The sequence below is a fragment of the Lepisma saccharinum genome, chromosome 27, assembly GCF_977018435.1.
Source record: "Lepisma saccharinum chromosome 27, izLepSacc3.1, whole genome shotgun sequence".
NCBI lineage: Eukaryota > Metazoa > Arthropoda > Insecta > Zygentoma > Lepismatidae > Lepisma > Lepisma saccharinum.
The window spans coordinates 8,336,262-8,362,676 of record NC_139255.1 but is presented as its reverse complement, the minus strand read 5'-3'; the positions used below and the strand labels follow the sequence as shown (position 1 = coordinate 8,362,676).

Genomic DNA, 26,415 nt, shown 5'->3' with positions numbered 1-26,415 from the left:
TATACGCTCCTGATTCTAATATTGGACAGGGAGTATCAATTTTTCACATGGTAGACTTCTCTATTAGTTTACCTAAGACAATATCTAGTGTTGCATAGGATCCGGTATGACATTGTGTCCCGACATAGACTGTGGGGTTGCTGGTAATGGTTAGATGATGAATAAATTGATCGATTTGGCTTATTTCACTTCGCTTTTCTGCCACTTTTAGCTAATCGCGAAGATGATGATGAGTGATGTTATGATGGAACTGACCCATGCCTAGGCCTGGATTTAAACCGGGGCCCCCTGGCGTCGTAGCGCGCTGTGCTGATAACTCTACCGTAAATAAATAAGAGAACAACAAAACATAGGTGTCTTTAATTTGATTCGCACCCATGAAGCCGTATTACAGAACTTATTGTGGTCACGTGTGGGTACAAAATAAGAATGTTGTGGAGCTGTGGCCAAGTATGTTGTAGGGATGGCCAAATCCGTATAAAGTTATATCCGGACATCTGATAATTTTCTATCCAGATTTCAAATATCTGGATATCTTATATTCTCATATCCGAATTTTCCGTATATTGGATATTAATATTATCCGAAATATCCAGATATCCGAATGTGTGCTTTATCCGGACAATTTTATCGTTTATCCGTTTTACGACTATCCATATATTATTGTATTCGTCATTTTCGTGTTTCACTGTACGGATTTTTTTTACAAATTTTCATCAAATCTGTTCTATCAGGATATCCGAAATATCAAGATATTCGGATTATCCGTTGCACCCGAAACAGATATCGGATAATTTGAAATCGTATATACGTTATTCGGATTAATTGGCCATCTCTAGTGTGTTGATCCGGCCCCCGTGGCGGAGGGGTTATACATCGCGCCACGGCGCCCGGGATCCCGGGTTCGAATCCCGGCCTGGGCATGGATCAGTGGCGTATACTGGGTCCAAGATCTGAGCTATGTCACTATGTCACGTGGTCCTAGGCTATGAATAGAAATACATTTACCAACTCATAAGAAATCAGGTTGCCAACTCATAAGAAATCAGGTTGCCAACTCATTAGAAATCAGGTTGCCAACTCATTAGAAATCAGGTTGCCAACTCATTAGAAATCAGGTTGCCAACTCATAAAAAATCAGGTTGCCAACTCATAAAAAATCAGGTTGCCAACTCATAGGAAATCAGTTTGCCAACTTCAGAATCAGCTTCATCATCTCACTGATATGAATAATATTATTTACAATTTCTGATCGATTTTCCTCCTGTATTTTATTCTCTAGACTTCAGGCTTCGCAGATAGAGCCTAGCTAGCCTAGAATATACGCTCCTGGCATGGATGTTTGTGTGTCCTTTCATCATGACATCACACATCACCATCTTCGGAAATTAGCGAAAAGTGACACCAAAAGCGAAGTAAAATAAAGCAAATCAATCAATTTGATGAATTTGGGTTGATGATTCCTTCACGAATCTCGGTTTGGGTGTTTCTTTATGATCGTTCATCAGTTTCGCATAATCATAATTCTCATCATTGTGAATAGCTAAAAAAATGGCAGATAAGTGACGCAAAATGAGAAAATAGAAAAGGACCAGGCCTATCAATGTAATTGGAAACTCACAAAATTGCCTTAAGAAAGGGCAAGTGTAATGCACGTCCAGAAGGAAGTGGTCGCAGCACAAGCAACCTAAAATAATTCGCTTATGAGCTCTTTCTGCAGTTGCGTGCGTACGCTGGCATCCGCCGGAAGCTATGAAGAAATAAACGTGCAAAACCTGGACAAAAAACTAGTTTCTGTTCCTGAAATCTGTATATTACTTTCAAAAGAATGACGAAACGAATAAGTTGAAAACGAAGGGAGACAATAACGCATTGCAGATGTTGGCTTGCGCTGAATGTTTCATACTTGGATCATATTCACTTCCATTGAAAGTTTAGATGTGTAGATATGTATAAGCAGTTACCACGAGGACTGTCTACATAGGGTATCTATGTAAGCAGCAAGGTTTGATTTCAAGGGGTGGACGAAGCCATTTTCTTTCCCAACATCTATATCTTTATTTCCCAATGTGGGAATGTTCCCCTTCTACATTTTCTATTGTTTTTGTTATTACTAAAGAATACAGTAAAACCTTGTTAATCCGGACTCCGATAAGCCTGACTTTGCTTGATACAGACAGGCAAAAGGCTGAAAATAAAAGCAGAAAGCAAGGTTTTAAATGTGGCCAGAAGCACGGCATTGTCGTATTGCTTTACATTTTACTGTACACCATAACAAACGTGTTTTGTTGCTATAAACAGAGTTTTAATGCACTTTCTACTGTTCTTTTAGGTTATTTCAGTTAATCCGGACTTTCGTTGAACCGGTCAACTTATCCCCCGCATTAGTCCGGATTAACGAGGTTTTACTGTAATTGGAAACAGTATTTTGTCTATTTTAGTTTCAAGTTAATTTCACAATAGTAAGTTAGGCTAAATTTTCGGTTTATCAAATTTTACATTAAGTTGATGCTTTGCAAAGAAATTTAGTTAAATTTTCTTGCGCGCAGCACTCGCAAATACAACTTTTCTTCATGACGTTTGTTTTCGAGAGTTTTGATTCTCTGGTAAAGCAATGTTGTTTCATTTCGTTTTTAAGTCCACTATAGTAGACCTCCATGGCGAGGTGGTTAGCCAGGAATTCCGGGTTAGAATCCCGGACTGGGGATGCGTGTTCTGTGATTGTCCCTTCACCAATTCCATCATATCATCGCTCATCCTCATCTTTGCGATTTGCCAGAATAGGCCAGTCAGCAAGGGATGATTTTACATTACAAATGTAATAATTCCAGACTTATAGAAGGGAAGTACAGGGTGGCACAAAAAAAGGTAACCGAACACATGTACAACGGTTCTACATTTCGGTTACCTTTTTTGGGCCACCCTGTACTATAATATATAAAACATCATGCAAAAAAATCCACGACTTGAGCTCTTGCGAAAGGGGCCGGGGGTGGAGGGATGTGAAATTACTCTCTCCTCTAGCACCCGAACGGAGCATTATAGAAGGAAACTGCACGGAATCTTTTTTTGTAGAGAATTTTATGTTTTCCTATAAAATGCTTTCAAAGCCAGATATTTGTAAAGAAACTGATTTTGGTAGAGGGGTGCAAAATGTTAAGGCTCGGCTGGACATTTGGCATGCAAATGGGCGATTTTTTTTAAAATCTTCCTCTCCATTCGAAAAACTTCTTGGATATTTCAAAATATGAAACATTACATTAGCTTAGAATTCCTTCTAGAGCATTGACGTGAATTTTCATGTAGTTTTCTTTCATTGTTGTCTAGATATTATCAATAGTTTAATAGACTTATGTAATCACAAAGCTATTGATAATATCTAGACAACAATGAAAGAAAACTACATGAAAATTCACGTCAATGCTCTAGAAGGAATTCTAAGCTGATGTAATGTTTCATATTTTGAAATATCCAAGAAGTTTTTCGAATGGAGAGGAAAATTCGCCCATTTGCATGCCAAAGGTCCAGCCGAGCCTTAAGAATCCTTATAGGAAGAAAATAAAAATTGTTCCAGCTCTCTCTATTTTTTCCCCTTATTGGACCCCGTTACTGACTGGCCTAAAAGTGGTAGAAAAGCGAAGTGAAATAAAGCTAATCATGATAAAAGGGGAAAAAATTCGCTGAGATGAGCGCGCGAGGAGACATTTCTTGCAATGGCAATGTTTGATAGCTCTGTAACTAATGAAACTAAAGTAACGTTTTGACAGAAAGGAAGACACGCTAGCATTTTGCGAAGAATAACCGCAAAATTCCAACTCAGGGGTATAACACACAAACTGCCAAAGGTTTCACCGCCTTGGAGTAAATCTCCACCGACCGAGAGAGAACATGTTAAATAAATCCGCTTTAGCGGTCCGCCAACCGTTGCATGATACATAAGCGCCCCGCCAGAATTAAGAGGCCGTGTTTGGTTGCGCTTCGCTGGACAATCTTTGTTCTCCAATTTAACGCCGTGTTTAAACGACTCCCGACTTTTCAGCGCTGTTAAACCAGGCGGGCATGAAATTTTAACGCCTCCCCCTCCCCCCCTTTAAAACCATAAATGGCGGAACCGGAAAGTGGAAACCCCCGAAAATCGTGATGTTTTTACGACTTGCACCAGGTGGCGCAGTGGTTAGGCCGTGAAATCGGCGGCATAGGAGTTCGATTCACCGTGTAGGCAATTTTATACGGTTCGGCGGTCACTCTAGGCCAGGTCTCCATCCAAAAGCATAAAGTGAAGTGTGCTAAAAGCTTTTTTGTATGTTCCACCAAAAATTGTGTGATAGAACTCTATACCAGTGCTTCTCAAACTGTGGTACGCGTACCCCCAGAGGTACGTGAATGGCTTGAATGGGGTGCGCGATCAGCTCGGAAGAGAAATGTCGAGAATACCCACAAGACAACATTTTTGCTGCAGGTGTGTGGAGCTAACCTCATACCTTTAGTACTCAACAGGAAAATATGGCTGATTTTGTCACTGACACACTTATTTGTTTCATATCTATAATAGATTAATTTGAAACCGAATCTCCGCTTGGAGATTTCAACGGTAGAATCAGGATTTACAATAAAAAACTCCAAAATTGTGCTTGACAACATGTTTACGAACTAATTTTTGTTCTTTACTTTTTTTTTCAATAACTCTGGAAAACACACATGATAATTATAGTTTATTATATACTTCTTAGCATACATGTATTTCAAATTTTTATTATTGGAACCAATCATAGGATTAATGTTTGTTTTCCACCTTTCCACATACAGCCAGAATGCCATTTTGCTGTATTGCAGCTACACGCTTTCAACCTATCAAAAATTCCCCAACAATCAGGCAAAGAATTTCCAAAAACCCACTATTCGGAGAAAACCTTTGGTAGGAGTGCATTAGACGTTACGACTAAAGGGTACAATGAGAAAAAAAGTTTGAGAACCACTGCTCTGTACAGTACAGTCTCGATAATACGATGTTCCGTACAATGAGAAAGGGGGGGGGGGAAACCTTCGCTGCATTTGAAGGTGGCAATGTAGAATGACAGCCAATTGTAACACCTACCGACAATCTGTTATTCAGACGATGGCGTGACGTTTCTACTCGGAATGCAACGTCCTGAGGTAGAAGACCATTGACTGTTCCTTAAAGTATGAGTTCTGTAAGGTTTCCCGTTCCATCATGGCACATTGAGGTGATGTGGGGGTGATCAGCACCACGCTCCGGCCGCCTATCAGAGAATATTAGTGTAATTTTTATTGTATCCTAGTAGCAAAATCTGGGTTCTGATAGTGATTGCGCCATTAACATCACCTTGTCATTCAATTCTTGACATGTAAACTAAGGCGACTGTTACTCAACTAGAAAGATTGAGTAGAAAGCTTCCTAACGAACGATTTCCTGACATAAATTTGAATTTATAAACACCATTGCCTTGTCGAGAGTGTGTTGCTGAATACCAAGGAACTGTTTGTCAATTCCTCGGTGGGAATGGCTCTTTTGGACACTCATAATGGCCTATGAATCACATCGAAGTGATCCGACTGTCTTGACTAACTGACCGAATGGTTTTTCCCTGCATTCTAATTTAAGGAAGTTGCTGCTCTTTCGATGTTCGTGATTCGCCTATTGTTTTACATGGCAGAACTCAGTAATTCTTATCGCAAGTGGATAGAGTTCACCTGATACCCCCCTCCAGCAGGCAAGGTTAGAACTCTAGATTTTTGGCCTTGTTTCTTTAAGTAATTATAGTCCCTAGATGGGGTGAAATTGGCGCCTAAGAGCTTTTCATGGGATGGAAATAGGCATTGCTGGAAGTGATGAGGGATTCGGGGAGATCGTATTTCTCAGCTAGAAAAAAAATTCGCAAAGCATCTCCCCAGCTTCCTTATTGTCACCATGTTAAACCATTGGAGCATCCCGCAGCTAATCCCAACGTTCGACCAAACATCCACCCAGGCTATAACATTTTCCACTTCAGGAGCTGGAAATAGGGGAAATTGTCACTTTTAAAGATGGGAAGCAAAGTGAGAACCTATTGTTGAAATTTATTGAAGAAGAAACTGGTATATTGGGTATATCGAGATATTGTTGTTGTAAGTTCACTTTATGCACAGATTGGTTAATCGGGACTGGACCCACAGTTTAAAGTGGCATCTGTGCCATGTGTCTCCACCGGGTATCGAACCCGGGACCTCTTGATTAGAAGGCGACGACGTGCTATGGGGAGGCCCTCGTCGAGACTTTGAATGAGGGAATATCTGCACTTGAGATGAGGGAACTGAATACTTCAGCCATTCCACGAAGGGAAATTGGCACTGCAAACATTAAAATAAGGATTTTTGCAATAAATTTTGGTAGTGGAGGAAAGCCGTATATTTACGCAGAAGAAAACACATATACGGGGTGTTTCATAAATAATTGAGAGGTTACAAAAAGTTATTGGCAGTAAACTATTGAACTTACGTTAATGAAACCAGTCCAGAACGTTCGAGGAACGTCAAAAGTTTGTGCGTTTGTGTTTTGTAAAGCTGAGGGTTTATATCCCTGCCGCTAGGCGACACTCAAATCACCCACATCACTCAGTGTTTTGTGCAATGTTTTGGTCCCCAAAATCACGCGAACTTACATAGTGTGACTTCTTTTTGTGGGGTTTCATCAAAGACAGGGTCACCTCGCCGATGCCGCGTGATATTGCAGTCCTAAGGGAGCGCATCATCGCAGCGATAGACACTATCGACAGGCTCATGTTGATGCGAGTGTGGCAGAACTAGACTATCGTATCGATATCTGCCGTGTCACCCGTTATGCACACATTGAACATTTGTAGGTGAGAAAAAAATACTTGAGTTTTTCGTTCGTTCTGAACTGATTTCATTAACTTATGTTTAATACTTAATACTTTTTAACTAAGGTCCGTTTTGCAATAAAAACGAAGTAAATGTAATTGTTTTTCAAGAAACAATTTAATTTCTGAATTTACATACACTTCTCTATTTCTCTACATAATTTCCTTGCCGGTTTAAAAATTTATCGTAACGAACTATGAGTTTTTGGGTACCATCCTCATAGAACTCTGCCGCTTGTGATGATAGCCAGTGCTTTAACGTTTTTGACCCTCTACAACGAGGAAGATGATGAGTTTTTTAGTCATATCGTCACAGGAGACGATGTGACAGGCAGGGTGTTTTGTTGCCGCAAGGAACAATAATTAACTCAGCTTCCTACTGTGAAACCCTAAAAAAACTTCGTCGAGCAATCCAGGAGAAACGTCGTGGAATGCTGTCACCGGTGTCATATTGATTCTTGATAATGCAAGGCCACATACTGCGTCTCAAACTCAAGATCTGATAGAATCTTTTGGCTGGGAGGTATTCCGTAACGCAACTCCTATGCTGCGTTTGGGATCGAACCAAGAACCTCTAGATTGTATTGGGTGATGTAGCTATTCCTCATTCATTCATCTTTCAGATGGTTATCACTCGCTTGGCCTAAATCTGATAAATGCAAGAGGTTACACTTAAGGGAATGGCGATAGAAATTAACTTAGGTTAGATATGGGTTCTATACTCTCCATGACTGAACCGATATGGATTGGTTTAGAAAAGGATAGCCTATTACTTGCCTTACAAATAGATGAAGATTATTCCTATACTTGTCCTCTCAAATGGCACTTGTCTGACCTCCCTGTCAGACATCGAATCTATCACACACCATCGTCCAATAATCGTTCTCCACTTTGCTTCTCTCTCACAATCTGCAGTCCTTACTCTCCCTCGTATTCTCGCCAACTGATCACACCTCCTGACAATTCCAACACTCAAAGCCTCCTCGTCTCCCAAGTCAATAACCTCACGTTTCCTCATTGCTTATTCTGCATTCCTATCTCTGTTTCCTACTATGCTAAGAATGACATAAGACTTGTCATTTCTATACAAAACCTTGGATACGATACGATTCGATCATCCGCCATACAGTCCAGACCTTGTGCCTAGCGACTACCACCTCTTCCGCCATCTGAAAACCTTTCTGGGCGGCAAGCGTTTAGACACTGATGAAAAAGTGAAAACGACCGTGAGTAACTGGCTATCATCACAGGCGGCAGAGTTCTATGAGGAGGGTATCCAAAAACTCTTAGTTCGTTACGATAAATGTTTGAACTGGCAAGGAAATTATGTAGAAATATAGAGAAGTGATGTAAATTCAGAAAATAAAGTTTTTTTTTAAAAAATAAAAACATTTACTTACTTCGTTTTTACTGCAAAACTGATCTTCTCGTATTTGTAACTAATCAATTATTTATGAAACACCCGGTGTATATATATATATTATTGTATTTTGTAGAAGGTGGACATTTATTAGTTACCCTGAAATGAATTTAAATAACTTCTTCATTGTCTAGCAATGAACAATGAGTCGACAAAGTTATCTTGTGCTATGTAGTACGCCAGTGTTTAGGTTTAATAATCAAATTTTATGAAGTAAATACATTTTGCATTCAATTTTAATCTGCAATTTGCTTAACAAAAATGAAGATAACTTTCAAAGTTAATTGACCATTGTTTCTTCTTTCTTGCAAGCTACCGCCTTTGACGGCCATTGGACTAAAGGTTAGTATTCTGTATGTCGTGCTTGTGTGTGTGTGTGTGTCGTTTGTGGTCACGCATGATTTTCATTCAGCTGTGCATGACGTTGTTTACAGGCATGTTCACATGATAGTGACGTGCGCGTGTCGCTGGAAGCGAATGATTTGCTATGATTGACTAGGATGCGTATGGAATATCCCTCCGAGCACAGAGGAACGGTTTTAGCAAACTGAGCACGTGTTCGTTTAGAGGCATCAGTTGGTGCTTCTTCCCCCTGAAGACCCCTTCTACATGCACTGCCTCGTGAATATCAATTGTCGATTGGTTGTGACAGTGTCGTGCTTTGGTGAAGCATCTTTAAAAGTAGTGGATAGCGTGGTGCGAGCACTTCTCAAGTTCTCAGCATTATGCTTATGTGGTGTGCTGGCTTCTGTATCGCGTGATGACACCAAGTCTCAAATTTGATACGCGTGTGTAGATGTTAGTTGTCGAGATGGGTCTTAACGGTCCAGTGTTTTCGCATGTGAATGGATCTCCCATAGCCCTCTCCTTTATTCTTGTAGATCGTGGCTAGTAGAAGTCGGTAAAAGTTTCATGTAAGGATCGATGATGAATCCCTTCATCCGTCCATAAATGAGTTTCTAAGTATAAAATCTATTGCAAGACTAGTTTAAGACATCAAAGTCATAGGTGCCCGTGAAGGGTCAGAAGGGAGCACTTAACCCCCTCCTGGAGCTATTTATTCTACCCTTCTCCCTTTCATTTGAATCTCAATTCTGCTTTTCTTTTCTTCTAACCTCTTTCTAGAAGACTCTTCACTTTTCTCAATCTTATTTCTTCTCTGTTTGCATCTACATCTTACTTCCTCCCTTCTTGATAATTTGTATTTCGTTTTTCCCATTCCATTTCCTTCTATCCTTTATTTTCCCTTTCTCTATCGCTTTTTTACTTGTCTTCTTTTTTATTTCTTTATCTACCGCCTCCCCATTTCTCATTCAGTTTTCTCTGTTAGTTCTTTATTTCTATCTTTCTCTCTCATTCTCCCCTCTCTTCCTGCTTCTTTACCAGTTTCCTGTTTCTCTATTTCTCTTCTGTCCTTTCTTCTCTCGATCTCACTTATTTATCTTCCTTTCCTCATTCTCTTTGTTTTTCATATCATCCTTTCTCTCTATTAAAACCATTACTTTCTCCTGATATTATGTAAACATGACGGAGCTAGTATATTGCACTTTTTGACCCACCGTGTCAAGTATGATAGCTGATTGATAGTTTTGTAATTTTTTCTTTGTTGCTATAATTACTATAAACGAAATATGACTTATCTACGTATAAATGAACAAATAGAATATCGGTTTCGTATGTCGAAAGTCAAGGACAATAAATTTGGTTGAGAAATTGTTCAATAACATACCAAAGTCTCGAACAATAGCAAGAGTTCCGGACTAAGTCCATCTCAACTTGAGTAACTTGGGTGCAGAAACTAACGCGGGACTTAACTTTAGTGGGGGGGGGGAGAATCAAAAAGTTTCCTATTCCATAAAAATAGCATCCTAGAGTATTGTTCTAAATTACTATTAAAATTGGGAAATCATAATAATTACTTTGCTTCTCAGATCCGATGAGGTTAACAAAAGTACAATGAACTTATATTCTTTTTATAAACTTGCAAGGGGAATCAGGGGGCAAGTGCTCCCCTTATTCCCACCAAGTTACACCTATGCATCTCAACATTTCGCTTCTATCTTCGCCCTGGTTTTCTCAAGGGCTCGGACCTTCTGGTTTCTCAGCACAGAGCTTGTGAACATTTCATTTTCAGATTTCAGAATAAAGCATAAAATAATTAAATAATGTAGAGCAAATTGAAACTACGATGAATTTTGGTAAAAAAAAGTTGTTATCACGACATTTAAGTTTGTGAAATGGGCGTACATTAAAACTTCACTGCACAGATGATCTTTAATCGTGTAACAAGATCTCATCAATCTTCAACGTTAGAAGTAAGGTCCTTCATGCTACGTTAATGGGATTAAAGCCTTCTTCTTAAAGGTCCCTAAGGTACTGAAAGAACACTTCACATTGCTGCAGGCATTCTACATGTAATAACTTTCCCCAATACTACCATTATTTTATGAGACACCTTCTTATGTTTACTGTAGGAGTAAGGATGGCATCTTGAGTATTCTTTCAGTCTTGCTTTACTGCCGCTTTCATCTCCCGTCTTTAGTGCCTCGCCGCTGCAAAAGTCTAAATATGGCGTCAGATCGTTCCAGAGCGAAGAATCATATCCGCTCCCGACGACGTTCATCTTGGGTTAACGCAGCAAATAAGCGATCGAGTATCCAGTTTATCGGGTCCCCGAGTTGGCGTCAAAGGTGCTCTCGTCTTCTCCAGTGCTATCGATTGTAGCATGTTTCAATTTTCTTCGCTGGCTTGTTTCGTCGAAGGGGATCGTTGAACGTGCATCGATAAAGTAGCGAGTTCTCTGCAGTTGCGGCTTTCAGGCAAAAGGTGTGATAGCTCGCTTCTGCAGCGGATTGAATGGTCGTTTGATATGCATTACTGCCTTATTTCCTCACCTCACTTAGTGACTGAGTAGCTGAAAATAATGACACAATAATACCTTTCCGCCAGTTATGTGCATGGGCAGAACTTCAAAGGTTAATAATTTTTTGAAAAGGCACGTTTCTTTTTCTTTAAATCAAGGCGAGAATGAGAAATGCCCTCTTCTTTTTTTAACATGAGGCTAGAATGGGACATAAATATTTGTGCATGAGACGGCAATGAGATCGTTTTTCGCACGAGACTAGGGTGAGACTGGATTTTTTTCTCACGAGGCGAGAATGGCACTGGGTTCTTTTCCTCGTGAGGCGAGAATGGGAGTGTTTCTTTTCCTCAAGAGGCGAGAATGTGACTTTTCTTTTCTCACGAGGCGAGAATGTGACTTGTCTTTTCTCACGAAGCGAGAATGGGACTGTTTTTTACTCAAGACGCGAGAATAGGAGTGAGTTTTTTTTCTGTCAAGAGGCGAGAATGGGAGTGAGTTTTGCCTCGAGGGCCGAGAATGAGACTGGAGTTTTTAGCACTGGACAAGAATGAAACTGGAGTTTTTCGTACATTATGTGTACTTTTCATTGTTTCTCCCAGTTACAACAATAGAAACTACATATTACGAGTATTATAATTTAACTAATAAGTTTTCCTTTCCTTATCTTGTATTCACTCTGTAATTAATAAAGTTATTCACCTTGACAAAACTTGCAACACCTTTTCCTATTTCTTAAGATAACTATAAACGATCATTTACAGACACAAACATTGCAGTTACATGAAAGTTGGGGAATGCAAGCTGGACATTATTCAATATTAAAACATAGCAATTCGTCGCCATCTTAAATTTTACCCCGTAAAAAAATAGCGTGAAATTTTCCTCGTCGTGGAAAGGAATTTTGCAAGTGCAAGAGAAAAGGACAGAGTAATACCCTACATGACTGTGACTAAAAGAGATGGTGACTTGTACAATCGCCGCTGGCGGACAAGTGTTAAAGTTGTCTTTTACATTTCCTTATCTGATTGGACACCTCGATCTGCCTTTTAATTACGGCAACAGTCTAAGCGAGACCACTTTGCTGGCCTGAGAGACCGGCTGTGGGAGGCGCGCATTGACAGGTTGGGAGACGTTGGTTGTAAAAGTACCTGTCCCGTTGCCGTAGATAACCCCCTTTTAAGGAAAAGGGGCAAGTGCTGACCGTGCACATTGGGGGGATTGCTGGCCGTGCACATTGGGGGGGGGGATTGCTGGCCGTGCACATTGGGGGGGGGGGATTGCTGGCCGTGCACATTGGGGGGTGATTGCTGGCCGTGCACATTGGGGGGGGGGGGTGATTGCTGGCCGTGCACATTGGGGGGGGTGATTGCTGGCCGTGCACATTGGGGGGGTGATTGCTGGCCGTGCACATTGGGGGGGTGATTGCTGGCCGTGCACATGGGGAGTGATTGCTGGCCGTGCACATGGGGGGGGGGGTGATTGCTGGCCGTGCACATGGGGGGTGATTGCTGGCCGTGCACATTGGGGGGACATGCTGGTCGTGCACATTGGAGGGTGATTGCTGGCCGTGCACATTGGAGGGTGATTGCTGGCCGTACACATTGGAGGGTGATTGCTGGCCGTGCACATTGGATTGTGATTGCCGGCCGTGCACATTGGATTGTGATTGCCGGCCGTGCACATTGGAGGGTGATTGCCGGCCGTGCTCATTGGAGGGTGATTGCCGGCCGTGCACATTGGAGGGTGATTGCCGGCCGTGCACATTGGGGGGGGGGTGATTGCTGGCCGTGCACATTGGGGGGGGTGATTGCTGGCCGTGCTCATTGGAGGGTGATTGCCGGCCGTGCACATTGGAGGGTGATTGCCGGCCGTGCACATTGGGGGGGGGGTGATTGCTGGCCGTGCACATTGGGGGGGGGGTGATTGCTGGCCGTGCACATAGGGGGGTGATTGCCGGCCGTGCACATTGGGGGGGGGGGTGATTGCCGGCCGTGCACATTGGGGGGGGGGGTGATTGCCGGCCGTGCACATTGGGGGGGGGGGTGATTGCCGGCCGTGCACATTGGGGGGGGGGGTGATTGCCGGCCGTGCACATTGGGGGGGGGGAGGTGATTGCCGGCCGTGCACATTGGGTGGACATGCTGGCCATGCACATTGGTGGGAGGTGATTTCTGGCCGTGCACATTTGGGAGGGGGGATTGCTGGCCGTGCACATTGGCAAAGTTTGGTTGAGCAAGGGAATAATTTTGGTTGAGCAAGGGAATAATTTTGGTTGAGCAAGGGGAAATTTTGAAGCTAACAAGGGGACATTTCGGAATAAATTCACTGTAAAGAGGATAACAATATTATATATGCTCCTAAAATTTTTCAGTATGAGAGTAAAAGTTGGATCTTTCATTAACAGTCCTGCAACAGGATGGTTGGTATCTTATTATCATGCCATGTGAAAAAAACAACTTCATTTTTCATTCTCATCTAGTGCATAGAACTACATTCTCATATGTTTATTTCAAACCGTAATTACAAGTATCAGGGCTCGGAGATTTGAGAACCATATTTTTTACAGCCTGTTTCCCTTAAGTTAGAATCACAAATCATTTTTTATCTTGCATTTTTACACACTTTTTGACCCCTTTGCCTTTTTGGTAGATTCTCATTTCTTTATTACATTTATAATTTTTCACGTTATCTCCATAAAATAAAATACCATATATTTATTTTTAAACTTAATTTCATTAGTTCGAATTATAGTTCAATTTGGTTATGTCGATTTGCTGAAGCAGTTTCACAAGTAACTGATTCCTTCGTTATTTTTTAAAAATTCAAGCTTGCATATTAATGTGTCCAATAACATAACATAAAGGCGATGTTCTTATTACTTAGAATATTTGTCTTCAACTTCTGCGATCTAGTCATTATGAACGTTTCTATTATTTTTCTCGAAAGAAGAAAGTCACGGATATTTTTGCTTACTCAAGAAGACACCAGAGGACTCTGCCATAGCCAATCCTCAAAAGCTCAGGTGCGTGGGTGCGTACAATTTACATTATCCCAGCCAACGAGTGGTTTTTCCCGTACGAATACTACCTCTTAAATTTTTCGTAGTGCTGTGTCGATGTGTAGGGGGACAAGCGACGTCATGTTTACCTGCCATCCCAAGCACAATGGCCGATGTTACCTTTCTCGCAAGGTGCGACTTCAAGGGGGACAAGATGGAAGGCGTTAGTCGACTCAACAATCTTCACCGAAAAAGAGCCTGCGACACCTGATAGGGAACATGTTCCTGTGTTCTTGCTTTTAAATCCATTACTCTGTGATATCTCAATTAAGTGTAGAGTCGTGGGTCTTATATCTATCAACACTTCTTTTTCGACAAAGCTTTTCGTTGCCTCGTAACCACTCTCTCGCTGGTTACGTCACTGACAATAAAACAAATCTTTTGTTTCTTGATATTCTTTCTTGTAGGCGACGTTCGGACAACATGCTCGAAGAATGTTGACGTCACATGTTACTTTACCCGAACAACAAAAGTAACATGTTAGTTTTGGGGAGCATAAACTCGTTACGTCATCCGTACAAGACATTGAAACACTGTTTTCAAGACACAGTAAATTCAAGTTCATTGAACATAGTTCTCACCGAACAAAAAGTGAAAGTAACTATATTGTGTCTCTGGAGCAAGCGAACGAAAACATGACTCTGCGCAAGTAGTGACGCGAGCCGGCTCCATCAAAGAGCACGTGAGAGGGAATGGGATTGCGTTGAGGGGGAAAGCGACTGTAGTTAAGTGTCCACTGCTTAGCTCTGCCCTCTCTACCGGTATGCGCGACTTTGCTTCACAGATTCTTGGCATAGAGTTTACTCCTCATACATCTATTTGACAAATTTCATATCTTACCAAAAGATGGCAGTTGATAAGGCAAGCGAAGAAAAATGTAGCCTCTTTTCTCGGCGGAAAATACTTATTAAGTATACAAAAGAAGAAAACGTGGTGAGATCAGACTTCTTTTGCTGCCTGCTGGTAATATTACACAATCAGGGTACTGTATTTCTTCTTAAGTATGTCTACATAACATGTAATATCATTTCAGTTGTCAATGCTTTATTCAAAGCGTACATTATGAACTCTAAAGTAGATCTCTTCACCGTTGTCTTTTTCCACAAAAGCCCCACAGTATTCTTGTCCAGGTTCTATCTTCAACATCATCAATCAATCTGCCTTTCTTAATAATAGATTATTTTATTACAAGTGCTGAACACAGTTTAAAAATCAAATACAGTACTAACTCAAATGGAAAAAATACAACATGGAGATTATGTATGCAAGATAAACATAGTGTAACAATAATATGCTTACATTGCATTACTTTTCAATATCATTTCGTATTCAATAAGGTCAACTACTAGACTTTTAACATTGTACATAGACGTTAGATCGGATTTACTCCTCATGTTACATTTTGGTATTTTGTAAGAAATATTGAATATCTATTTGCCATGACATGGTTTCTTTATTTGTAATGTTCTCTTCTACCTAGTCTGGCCATAAATATTGTTACACACTATTTTGTGAATAATATGGTTTCAGATTTTTAAATGTTATTTTAGTATGTTACACTTACATATATTACACGGAAATAGCACCAATCAGTTTTCAAATTGTACACTTTACACCCTCACACAACCTCTAAGTCTCCCTGGCCAGGCCAGTCCGCCCCTGCTGTTATCAAGGAGCGCTTTTAACTTTCAATTATGGGGTGTCTCTTCTTGCAGACAGTCCCCTCTAGCTCTGGGCACAGTTTGTAGTCAAAGGTACTGACATCATGGCTATCAGATGGACAATCAAAAGTGGAGATGAAATCGAGTACACTGGTCTCCAGTCACCGTCGAGTCATCCTTGCCTTATGAGCTGGGGCAGAATATTTCTTGAACATCCAAGATTCATTGTGAAACATTGTTTGGTTCAACAGTCTCACGATAGGGTCCAGAACACTTTCCACATACATTTTTGCAAGGCTTTTAAGCCCTTTTCTCAAAAATGAGGCCTGGTGGAACTCGCATAGCTCACCCCCCACACCAAACCATGACTGAGGAGGGCTGGTGGCATCTCTGATTTTTGTGAACTTCGCTCACAAACTTCTCGAGAGTTTGAAGCATACACCCTTTCATTTTGCCGGTTAAAACTTTATTCAGTTGTAATCAGTGAAGAGGATCATGCAATGCGCCCATTGGCAACGTACCTCTGCAGGAGCCGTCTCGATTTCAGTACCCTCTGCTTCTTCACTTGTGTCGTCAGGAAATTTCCAGTACTCCACCGGTAAGCTCCAATTCCAAGGTCTTCATTAAGTACCCTGAACATTGATTGTTGTAAAATGTTCAGCTCCTGTGCCATTATCACTTGCTTCCGGATGGGATTTCGGCGGATGCGAGCCAGCACTGCTTTAACAGCCGCAGCTGTGAAGTCGACCAACTCTTGGGCGATCTTTCATGCTACCAGTATCAGTGAATGTCTGGATTGTCTGATAAACATTTTGCTGATCTTCGGGATTTTAGGAGCTGGAAAATCTGTGAGTGACTTCCCAACCATATGCAGAGCAATTCCGGCTACTCTGTTTTCATATTCGCCCCACTCCATGCTAAGCACAAGGAGATACATTCTTGCTCTTTCACAGCTGAACACACAATGGTCAGGAGTGAACTTCAGCACAAGCTTGGTTGATGAGCCTGACTACCGGATGTACAGTCCAAACCGAAAGTTTGTAACAGTATTTATGGCCCGACTATGTATATTCTCTACATATCCTAACCATGGAATTTGCTATACTTTTATGTATCCTACCATAGTTAGCCTATATTATATTTTTTCCAACATCATCGTCTTCTATAAACGGTCCATATATCTAGGATGTTTGTGAAAAGTCATTTAAGTTACAAACTGTGATTTTTTTTGTTGCTTTCTTTGTTACACTGAGTAAATTAAACAAAATATTGTATCATTCTACTGAATGATGGGATCGAACCAGCCACTCCCAATGGGTGATGTAACTAATCATCATTCATCCTCATAAATGATGAGAGCACTTGTCATAACAACAAGTTAAATGCTTGGCAGCGAAAGGCACAACTGAAATAAAATACCTTAAACAACTAGAAATGGCAAATAATCACTCGTTGGATTTTAGAACCTTGAACCCAAATCATACATGATAAGGATTAGGATAGTTACCTGTCTACACTTAGAAGAATGATGATGAATTTAGTAATGTAGAGTAAAATAAAACTGAGCTCTCTCTAGGCTTCGTCACTTCTTGACCTAAGTCAGGATAACTCCTCCTTCCAATATCTCCCCAAAGGTACTCTTCTCAGTTTCCAATCTAATCGCAAGGTGAGTCCCTTGCCGGTCTGTCCGCTCCTCTAAACACCTCTCACTCAAGACTTCCTATACGCTGATCAGTGAGTTTTTACCTTCCTATTATTGTCAGCTGTTTACCTGTTGTAAACCTTGCAGCCTCAATATATCAGGAAGTGGAAGTCTGCTTAACACTCGACTGTGCACAAATCAAATACCTGAGAGGAATGGGCAGCTGGTGTAAACTAGTGAATGAACTTAGGTGAATGATGCTTACAGAAAGTTAAAATAACAAATAAAGAATAATCCTATGGATTGATACGATATATAATTTTATATTGGGGTTGTGTAAAGATTCTAAATAATGGTGATCCACCATATAATATCATGTCTGCAATGTTTGCTGTAAAATTGCTTTTCTTGACTTAAGTGCTTTTCCTTAATATTTGTAATGATTTTGAAGGCTTCTACCTAGGTTGGTGGTCCGCAAATAACATTTGTCTCACAAGGGTGTTCGGGCTGTCTACCAGTCAAAAAATTATGCTTTTAGTCTAGAATTTTTTCTACTTTTTACAGTATATTGAACTGTCATTGTTAATACCTGTACTGGGATTTAATAGAATTGAATATTTGGAAATTCAAAAATTGTATTGAGTTGTGGTTCTGATTTGTTCATTTTGTTTCTTAAGAATTGCATTCTTGTATGCGTGAAGTTTTGTAAAAAAAAATAAAAAAAAATAGTAATGTGGTCATTCCCCATCCAGGATGAAGTGTAAAGTATTCATTTTTACATGCATTAATGGTTAAAGGAAGTCTAAATCTCTTGTAAAGTACAGCTTCAGTTTTCATCGTATCTGGCCATGTGATACGGGTTTTTCATTGAATAAAAATATCTATTTTCTTAATTTTACAACTATACCTTGGGTAAGGCGCAATTAAATAAATGTTAAGAATTTGTTGGATTTGTCAGCACAGTTTCACAAACCACTTCGTCAATGCGTGGTCTACCCGGCCGGGGTAGATCCACAATATAATCCATTTTCTTGAATTTATCTAGCAATCTTTCCACTATTATGTGGCATAACAATGGTTTTCGTTGGGGATATCGTCGACTAAACTTGCTGACAATGTCTCAGGGTGAGACAGCATTACTCAGTGCCACAAAAGAACAAAACGTAGTCAATTTTACCATTTGATCTGTGGTGCGGAACTTTTCAAACACCCTGTACTTTTTAAGCATGGTAGTATTTTTGCAAAGTATTCACGATTGCCAGTCTGGAATCCTTTCATCCTCTCGCTCATTATGTTTCATTAGTCTGACATTCTGCTATTTTCTGACAAGTTTCAGATAGTAGTTTCTGCAGCCTATGACTTCTTCCTCTTGTGGTACAAGAGTAGTAGCTTCTTGGACTTTCCTTTTAGAGGCGACCGAGTCCTGCGATGAATTTTAAAATTTACAGCGGCTGTAACAACCCGCTTAATCTTTCGGAAGGCATTGACAGTGGTAAACAGATTACGGCTTTCTAAAAGTTCGTTGCTGGGCATGGAAGCCATCACTTACACAGCAACACAAAGGGCAAGGAGTGACCGCGTCATCGGTGTCTCGACGATATCAACCTGAATGCGCGCGGCAACCATTTATTAGCAACCAGTCCTCCGCCATGCAAGGCAAGTCCTACATGCAGATCTTGGTTTCGAAGATGGCCCCAACGGGTTCTTGGTCAGCGATAATATCACAGGAGAGAATTTCGCCGAGGAATACAAGTCATCGTTGTTGACTAGCAAGTATGCAATCTTTTTGCTCTTCATAAGATGATAAAAGGAATAGGGGAGAGGGAATAAGAACAAAAAGAACGATTCGAATTAATGTAACATTAATGCGATGATAACCCTAATTAGGAAACGTTCTAAGCAAGCAATTAATGGCAAAAAAGGCAACCTTCCTTCCTGTGGTTTCATTGATGACCAAACGTTGCAAATGGTCTTAGGCTTTTCTTTCATGGCGTGGAGAAATGCTGTTTTCAAGCTTGGTTTTGGCATGTTATATGCTGTACAGCAGTGGCAATCAAAGTCCACATTTACATTCTGTAAGAGATTGACAGCGTTCATAAACGAGCTTTACAAATGACCTCATGCTTTCGTTGTCCAGTATACATTCACTTACTATACTCGTGTCATATGAAAATATATCAGCCTGGATAACTATTGCAAAGAACATTATCACGTTCGGAATTGAGGTTAGTCAATGTAACGCAACAAATAAGCATAATGAAACAATGTTGTATGATATTTGTTAAGAAAGAAGCACATTAACCATTTATACATAATAACTGTTATTTACCACTTCAATGAGAAGACTGCGATTGTTTCTTTTCTTCACCAGCATGTTAATATTTGCTTTGAATGATGAAGCTACTAGCAGACAGATTTGAAGCTGTGTGTCGGTCAGTCTATTCTTCCTCTTTGATCTTTGAAAAGAGCTGTTCGCAGGCATAAGTGTTACCGAATAAAGGGCAACGAATAGGACATGACTGTATAGAACAGGAAATTCTGACTGTCACATACTTTGAGTTCACTGGTTCGCATTTTTTCATTTATTCTTTTATTTCATTATAGGCTTGAGCGGGTCTCTAAATATAGCCAGAGGGCCACATGTGGCCCGCGGGTTGAAGACCACTGCTGTACAGTCATGTGAAGAAGTTGGTTACAGTTTGAATTTCGTTTAGTTGGCTATGGCGCAAATTGTCCCATTGCGCAAGACTATCGGCAAAGAACTCTGCAGCACCTAGACCTTTATACTTTCACAAAGCATACGCCAATTGACATCTATATCCTCTGCTAATATTACCACAATATATACAGTAATGAGACATATTGAACAGAAACCCCTTTCTCATATATTTAGCTACACTAGCGCCAACGGGTTACAAGTTAAACGCAACAACAATGGCTAGAAAGTTAATCATTCAATGTCAAGTTGTCAATGTGGTTGATATTTGATGCTTTGCAGTCTACTAAGACATCATTCAATCTTACTTGCAATGTGTTCTTAAGAATGTATATTTCTTCCTCTTTGTTCATAAACTTTTCCTTTTCCTCTGATCTACAACTCAGCTAGTCTATTACTGTCAACTGACATTTATTAATGCTAATTTCTTTTGAAATATTTCCGTATGTTCGATCCAAGATCTTTTTCCTTTGATAGCAGAACTTAACAAGAAACCTGTGACAGATGACAGGTTTAAGATAGACATTTGTCAATCATGTGTAGCTGTTTTTCGAAGTTCAGATATGCAAATCTGGTGTCTTCGTGGATTGGTCCTTTGATGGTCCTTTGAGTAAGTGGTGCTTTCCAAGTATCTAGCTCGCATTGACTTGCTAATCAGAAGTATTAGATCATGTGTGGATGTGGCGTTACATATTTAAATGAAAATCTTGGCTCATTTCGTTAATCTTTAGTTAATCAGTTAGTGTTGGAAGACCGTTGCACTGCCTTTTCCGCTGCTATCAAATGAATCATTGTTGGTTGAGGATTTACCGTGGTTGTAAAAAGACATGAAGTACAAGGTGTAGAAAAAGCAGCCAGCATTTTAATTAATTTTCTGCTCAACTGTGTTATCAGCTGTTACATGCTCTGAAAACAAACACGTGATTTTTTGTTGTTGAACGAGCAGTCTCAAGTTTCCTACCTACTCGTTCCTGCTTTGAAATGCCTAGTTTTCCATGGTCAGTTCTGTCAGGAACCTCACCGACATAAAAAGAGTAGACATTTTACTGGAATGAAGCTAGCAGATTGGTCGTTGAGCTCTTAAGACCTTATGTCCTGTTTGTGGCACCCCCCTGCTCGGGAAAGGCTGCCAGAATTGAGAATATAACCTTTTGGAGGTGGGAACAGGGAGGTATTTCACCGACGACAGAATCAAGATTAGGATGACATTTTTAGTAGTCTGGTGACCATGAAGACATTGCGGCTAGGATATCTCTTCTGCGACTGTTATCGTCCTGTCTGGCAAGTACCTAAAGAAGAGGATCTTGTTTGACAGACAATTAAACTTGAGGACGACGAAATTTTCGGAGCCAATTTGCACCTTATATGGAACATCAATGAAAGGACATGTTAGGTTCAGTGACGTGCCAGCGTTACGTAAACACCTGTTGCGAGTGGCTGTTATAGTATGTGCGGTTTTCCTCGTTTGGGTATATGGGCTTTTGGTGAGCCAACCGAAATCTGGGATGGTGTCTTCAGGAAAAGCAATGTACTGATGACGTATTCTCATCGGCTACACTGAAGCCATTTTTTGGTGGTAATCACCTACTCTAGCAGTTCCAGCATCGTAAAAGCCATATGTGCTTACACAAGGATCGTAGATTTAACTCACTTTACACAGCTTTTTTTTCTTTTTGGCAAATTACGTATCGATGAAGAAATGCTGATATTTGTATCCTGGGGGGCGGGTTTTTTTTCCCTCACCAACAATCTTGGCTTCAAAAATCCCCCCACCAAACATTTCCTGGGGGGAGAGTTTATGTTATAACACACAAAAGATAACCAATTACTTTTAATTTGAAATATACTTTACTAAGATTAATATCGAAAACGCACACAAATTTAGTGTAGTTGTTAGTATTGAATGCCTTTAACAAATTGCATCAATACGCACAATAAAAGTAAAACAAGAATGCAATACAATAATAACTTTGAAATCTAATTGATTTATGTTAACATAAAACACAAACTAAACAAAAACTTACACATAATAAAACCACTTCAACTATTTCATAATTTATTAACCAGTTATTAGCCTAAAGGAATTAGTTAGCTGCTTTGCAATATCTGATATGCAAAATTAATTTATTGTGGGTGAGGGGGGTTTGATGATTAAGAACTTTCTCTCCCCCACCAGTTTTCAATGATTTCGCTCGCTGGTGTGAACAATTGTGTGTAGCAACAATCAGGGATCACATTATATGTGATTTGTGGCAAAATAGCTGGTAGTCGTAGAATTATGTTGTGCTACACCAATTAGGGTGTTGACACCACTCTTGGCGACAACTCGTGGGACGCATAAGTATTTCCAAGCAAATTGTCTATCGGTATGTTTATTCTTTTTGTTTATTCAATGTGAGATTCAAGAATTGAAGCAAAACGTCAAACAAGCTGCCGACAATCTCTGCACCAGCATACCTAAAAACAATTTCTTAAAACACGTAGGGTGGAAAAGAAAAAAGAATGAAATACTCGTGGACAATTTGCTGAAATATACTTGTGCCACTGTACCAACGCAGTGTAGATGCTGTAAATTACAGATATGTAGCTGTTTATTTGGCTCCCGCGTAGCCAAATGGCTTGCACTCTCGCCTTTAGTGCAAGCAGTCCCGGGTTCGATTCCGGATGGGAGCCCCCAAAGTATCGGCGTTGACTGAGCGTCGTGAAGGCAATTGGAGAGTCACTTGAAAAGAAATAGTAGCCGGCCCACGTGGCGGAGTGGTTATCACATCGAACTACGACGCCAGGGGTCCTGGGTTCGAATCCTGGCCTTGGCATGTATGTTTGTGAGTGTCCAATCATCAATTTCATCATATCATCACTCTTCGCAAATTAGCCAAAACTGGCAAGGAAGAGAAGTAAAATAAAGCAAATCAATCAATCACTTGAAAAGAAATAGCGGGTTCCGTTCACGAAAGGCAGAAAACAGCGGCGATGGCACTCGATGCGCTGATCACAAATGAAAAAGACGCTCTGGCAGCCTTTGGACCTTGGAGACCTGTTGTGCCATGGAGTTAGTTTTGTAACGGTTTTCCAAAATTATACTATAATTACGATCGGAGAAGAGGCAATTTGATTGGCGAAAAAATCTGGCGTGCATAATAGTTCTCCTAATGATTGAACAATTTTGCCTACACAGATCTGCCTCCTGTAAATTTGACAGAACAGGCAATTAGCCCCTTTTGGACAACCGAATCTTCCAGTTCAGACTACGGATGTACAGCAAGGCTGCTTCTGCATGCAAATGTGCATATTAAAGTATCGTTGACGCGCGGCAAAGCCGGAGAAAGATAAGGGGGATGCAGTAATTTTAAACATTCTGGACCAGTTTCCGGAGTGTCTTCAGCAGCCTCTAGCAGAGGAGACAGTTGGGAATTGGCAAAAACCGATGGAGAAATACAACTCTTGAAGTTTTCTTCGCTGTCAAGGCTGGAGCGTTCTTCTTTCCAGGCTGGGGTCATTACGTTCTCGTTCTCGGACCTTGTCGAGGCGAGTGCACGTGTTTGGCAACAGCAGCAGCGGGGGAAATTTCTTAATGACCAGCTACTGAGTTGAACCGGCGATTAAAATCATCTTGGTCACAAAAACGAAGACTGGGAGATGATTACGCCTGGTAAGAATGAAGGAATGGGCAGGGCTTCTTTTCCCTATCCTGTCATAACCTCCAACCAGTGAAGTTCTGGAAGAGACGTGGAGGGGAAGGGTTATAATTGTACTTCTCATTTTCTCCCCCTCCCCACCCGTTCCTTCATCTCATGTTTTTTTCTCATCCTTCGCTTCCAAGCATCCCTTTCAGATGTTACAGAAGTGACCTCACACCACTCAATTGTACTTTGTTTTGGTGCATTTTGCAACACAAAACATGCAGGGTTGCAAATTGTAAAACATTATTGCAAGATCTGCGCCGTTAAAGCCAAAAACAAAGTGGTGAGATTATAGTCGACACATTTTTTTGTGTCTAAGGTTATCCGCAACGAAAGAGAAAAAAGATGAACGCTATATTAATATTTTAATATTCGGAACGAACTATACTAGATGCCCAATGAAAATTGAAAAATTTGACCTCATATGAAGTAAACGAAAGACCTACTATTGTAGTCATAGTTATTATTTTCAAGCGGGAAAATGTAGTTGGCGTAGTTATAGTTTCAATGGCAACTAGTGCCTTAACATAGTAACGACAACAAAAATTGCTATCAGCAAAGTAGATTTTATGAGGTTTTGCCGAAACGGCACTGCTGCCAGAGAATTTTGCCAGCACCGCAATGGTTACCATAGGATTTTACCAACACGATATCGGCCACCGTAGGGTTTTGCCGACAAGGCAGCAGACGCCATTTGGTATCTGTCATCACTGCAGCTTCTGCTCAGGTTTTTTTTATCAACTTAGAATAACACTTCACCGACTTCCTGAAAAACACTACGATTTTACTAATGTTATCGAACAGTGGTGTGCCCAAGGGGGGGTAGTTGGTGGGGGTTATAACCCTCCCGTTTGGCCCAGTATTCCTAAAAAAAAATCAAAGGTAGGAAAATATGACAAAACGAGGGCTGACTACCAAGAAGAAGTATACGTAACCCCTTCCCTGTTACCGAACAATCTAGGTTTCTTCTCGGACTGTAAAAAAGTAACATCTATGATTTTGGATATGGAGATATGGATTATATCAAAGAAAACACTTTACTTATTTTCCACAGTCCTTGTTAAATTTATTAAGAAACCAGTACCTTAGTCCCCAAAAGTAATGAGGGAACCTAGTTCCCTTAAATACCATCATACTTGAATGCGACCAAAATTCAACCGTTTATTTTCGGTTGTTTTTTTTTATTTTTACCTCATCCTGTCACTTCTATGTTAAGTTTGAGAAACGTTAACCATTTTCAAACTCGCATATCTAGTGTTTCATTGACTTATTTGGTTCATTTTACTTCGCTTTTCTGCCAATCGCGAAGATGAGGATGAGTGAAGATTTGATGACATTCATGAAGTAACACTCGCTAAAAACACCTATGCTCAGGCAGGAACTCGAACCCGTGACCCCTGGCGTCGCAGCAGGCTGGAGTGTTTGAATTACCAACTGTATAAATTGTTATAATAATTGCCTTGCTGTTGCTACCACCCTCTCCAGTTTGTTAGTAACCTAGAGCGTATCATAAGCACAGCTCGGTCTGGAAAACGAGTTAGCAACACTGAACTGGTGTGAATTTGTTTTTGGATTTCGTGCTCAAGCTGTCGACCTCCCCCATTCCTCTCCTACTCGCCTTTACTTGATCAGCATGTAAAGTTAGCTTCCCTACTCCTATCTACGCGTCTCCTTCCCCGCTTTTCTCCATAAAAAAGAAGTCCCTCCTGCACAGGTGGGTATGTTGATGATAGGGTTACCCTCTCAACCTCTGCTACCTGATTTACGCCCTCCACAAACAGAATTTGCCGAGACACATTCCGGCTTCTGGTCCACGTATAAGCTACCTCTGAGCACGTCATACTCCTTTTTTTTTTCTACCTCCTGCTGTTCATTCTTATTCCCTGCATTTCTTGGCTTTTGCATCTCTCCGCCTTTTAAAAAGCTCCTCCACCCTTCAACTGTGCTCGGAAGATAATGATGATTACAATGATGCTGGATACCGGTCTTACTTGTTGGTACTGAATTATTGTAGTTATTCCGGTAGACAACAAGGGTCGAATGGGGTCGCAAGGCAGTCTTCATGTTTTCATTGAGGACTCTTGCATAAATGAACCCTACTTTTCTTTCCTTTTGTCGGCCAAGAAAAACAACAAAAAATATCCTCTCCGATAAGGTCTGAAATTAGTACTGGCTGTGTCTTTTTATTACACCCAGCAAAGACACTGATTGTGGTTTTGGTCACATATAATTTCATTTCTGACTTGCATGCTGTAGTGAAATGACTGGTTTCCTGTTCTTGTTTTTGTTCTAACTTTGTCTTTCCTTCCTACTCTTTCTTCTTTTTTTGGTTAATTCTTCCTCTTTAAGGGAGTTCAAATCAGAAGCTACGTGTTAACATCTGTAGCTGCTTCTGTGTACAGCTCTTTCGGAAATGTTCCTCTGGTGTAAAATATAAGGGTATATTAGCCTCCAATTTCTTCTCATTTTTGTTCCTCCACGATTCCTTTACGTG

At 40.6% G+C, this 26,415-nt stretch overlaps 1 protein-coding gene across 7 annotated transcripts in view; it reads left to right on the top strand.

The window, feature by feature from the left end:
* The window catches only part of TfAP-2 (transcription factor AP-2), a 497,362-nt gene that overhangs the window by 351,980 nt on the left and 118,967 nt on the right, over positions 1 to 26,415 (top strand). For 5 of the 7 annotated variants that reach the window (XM_083113497.1, XM_083113491.1, XM_083113493.1 and 2 more), the window contains exon 5: positions 8,611 to 8,640. The exons of the other annotated variants lie outside the window; for them this stretch is intronic. In XM_083113497.1, coding sequence (XP_082969623.1) covers positions 8,611 to 8,640 — 30 coding nt within the window. The remainder of the gene's footprint in view (positions 1 to 8,610; positions 8,641 to 26,415) is intronic. 7 annotated transcript variants of the gene reach the window in all.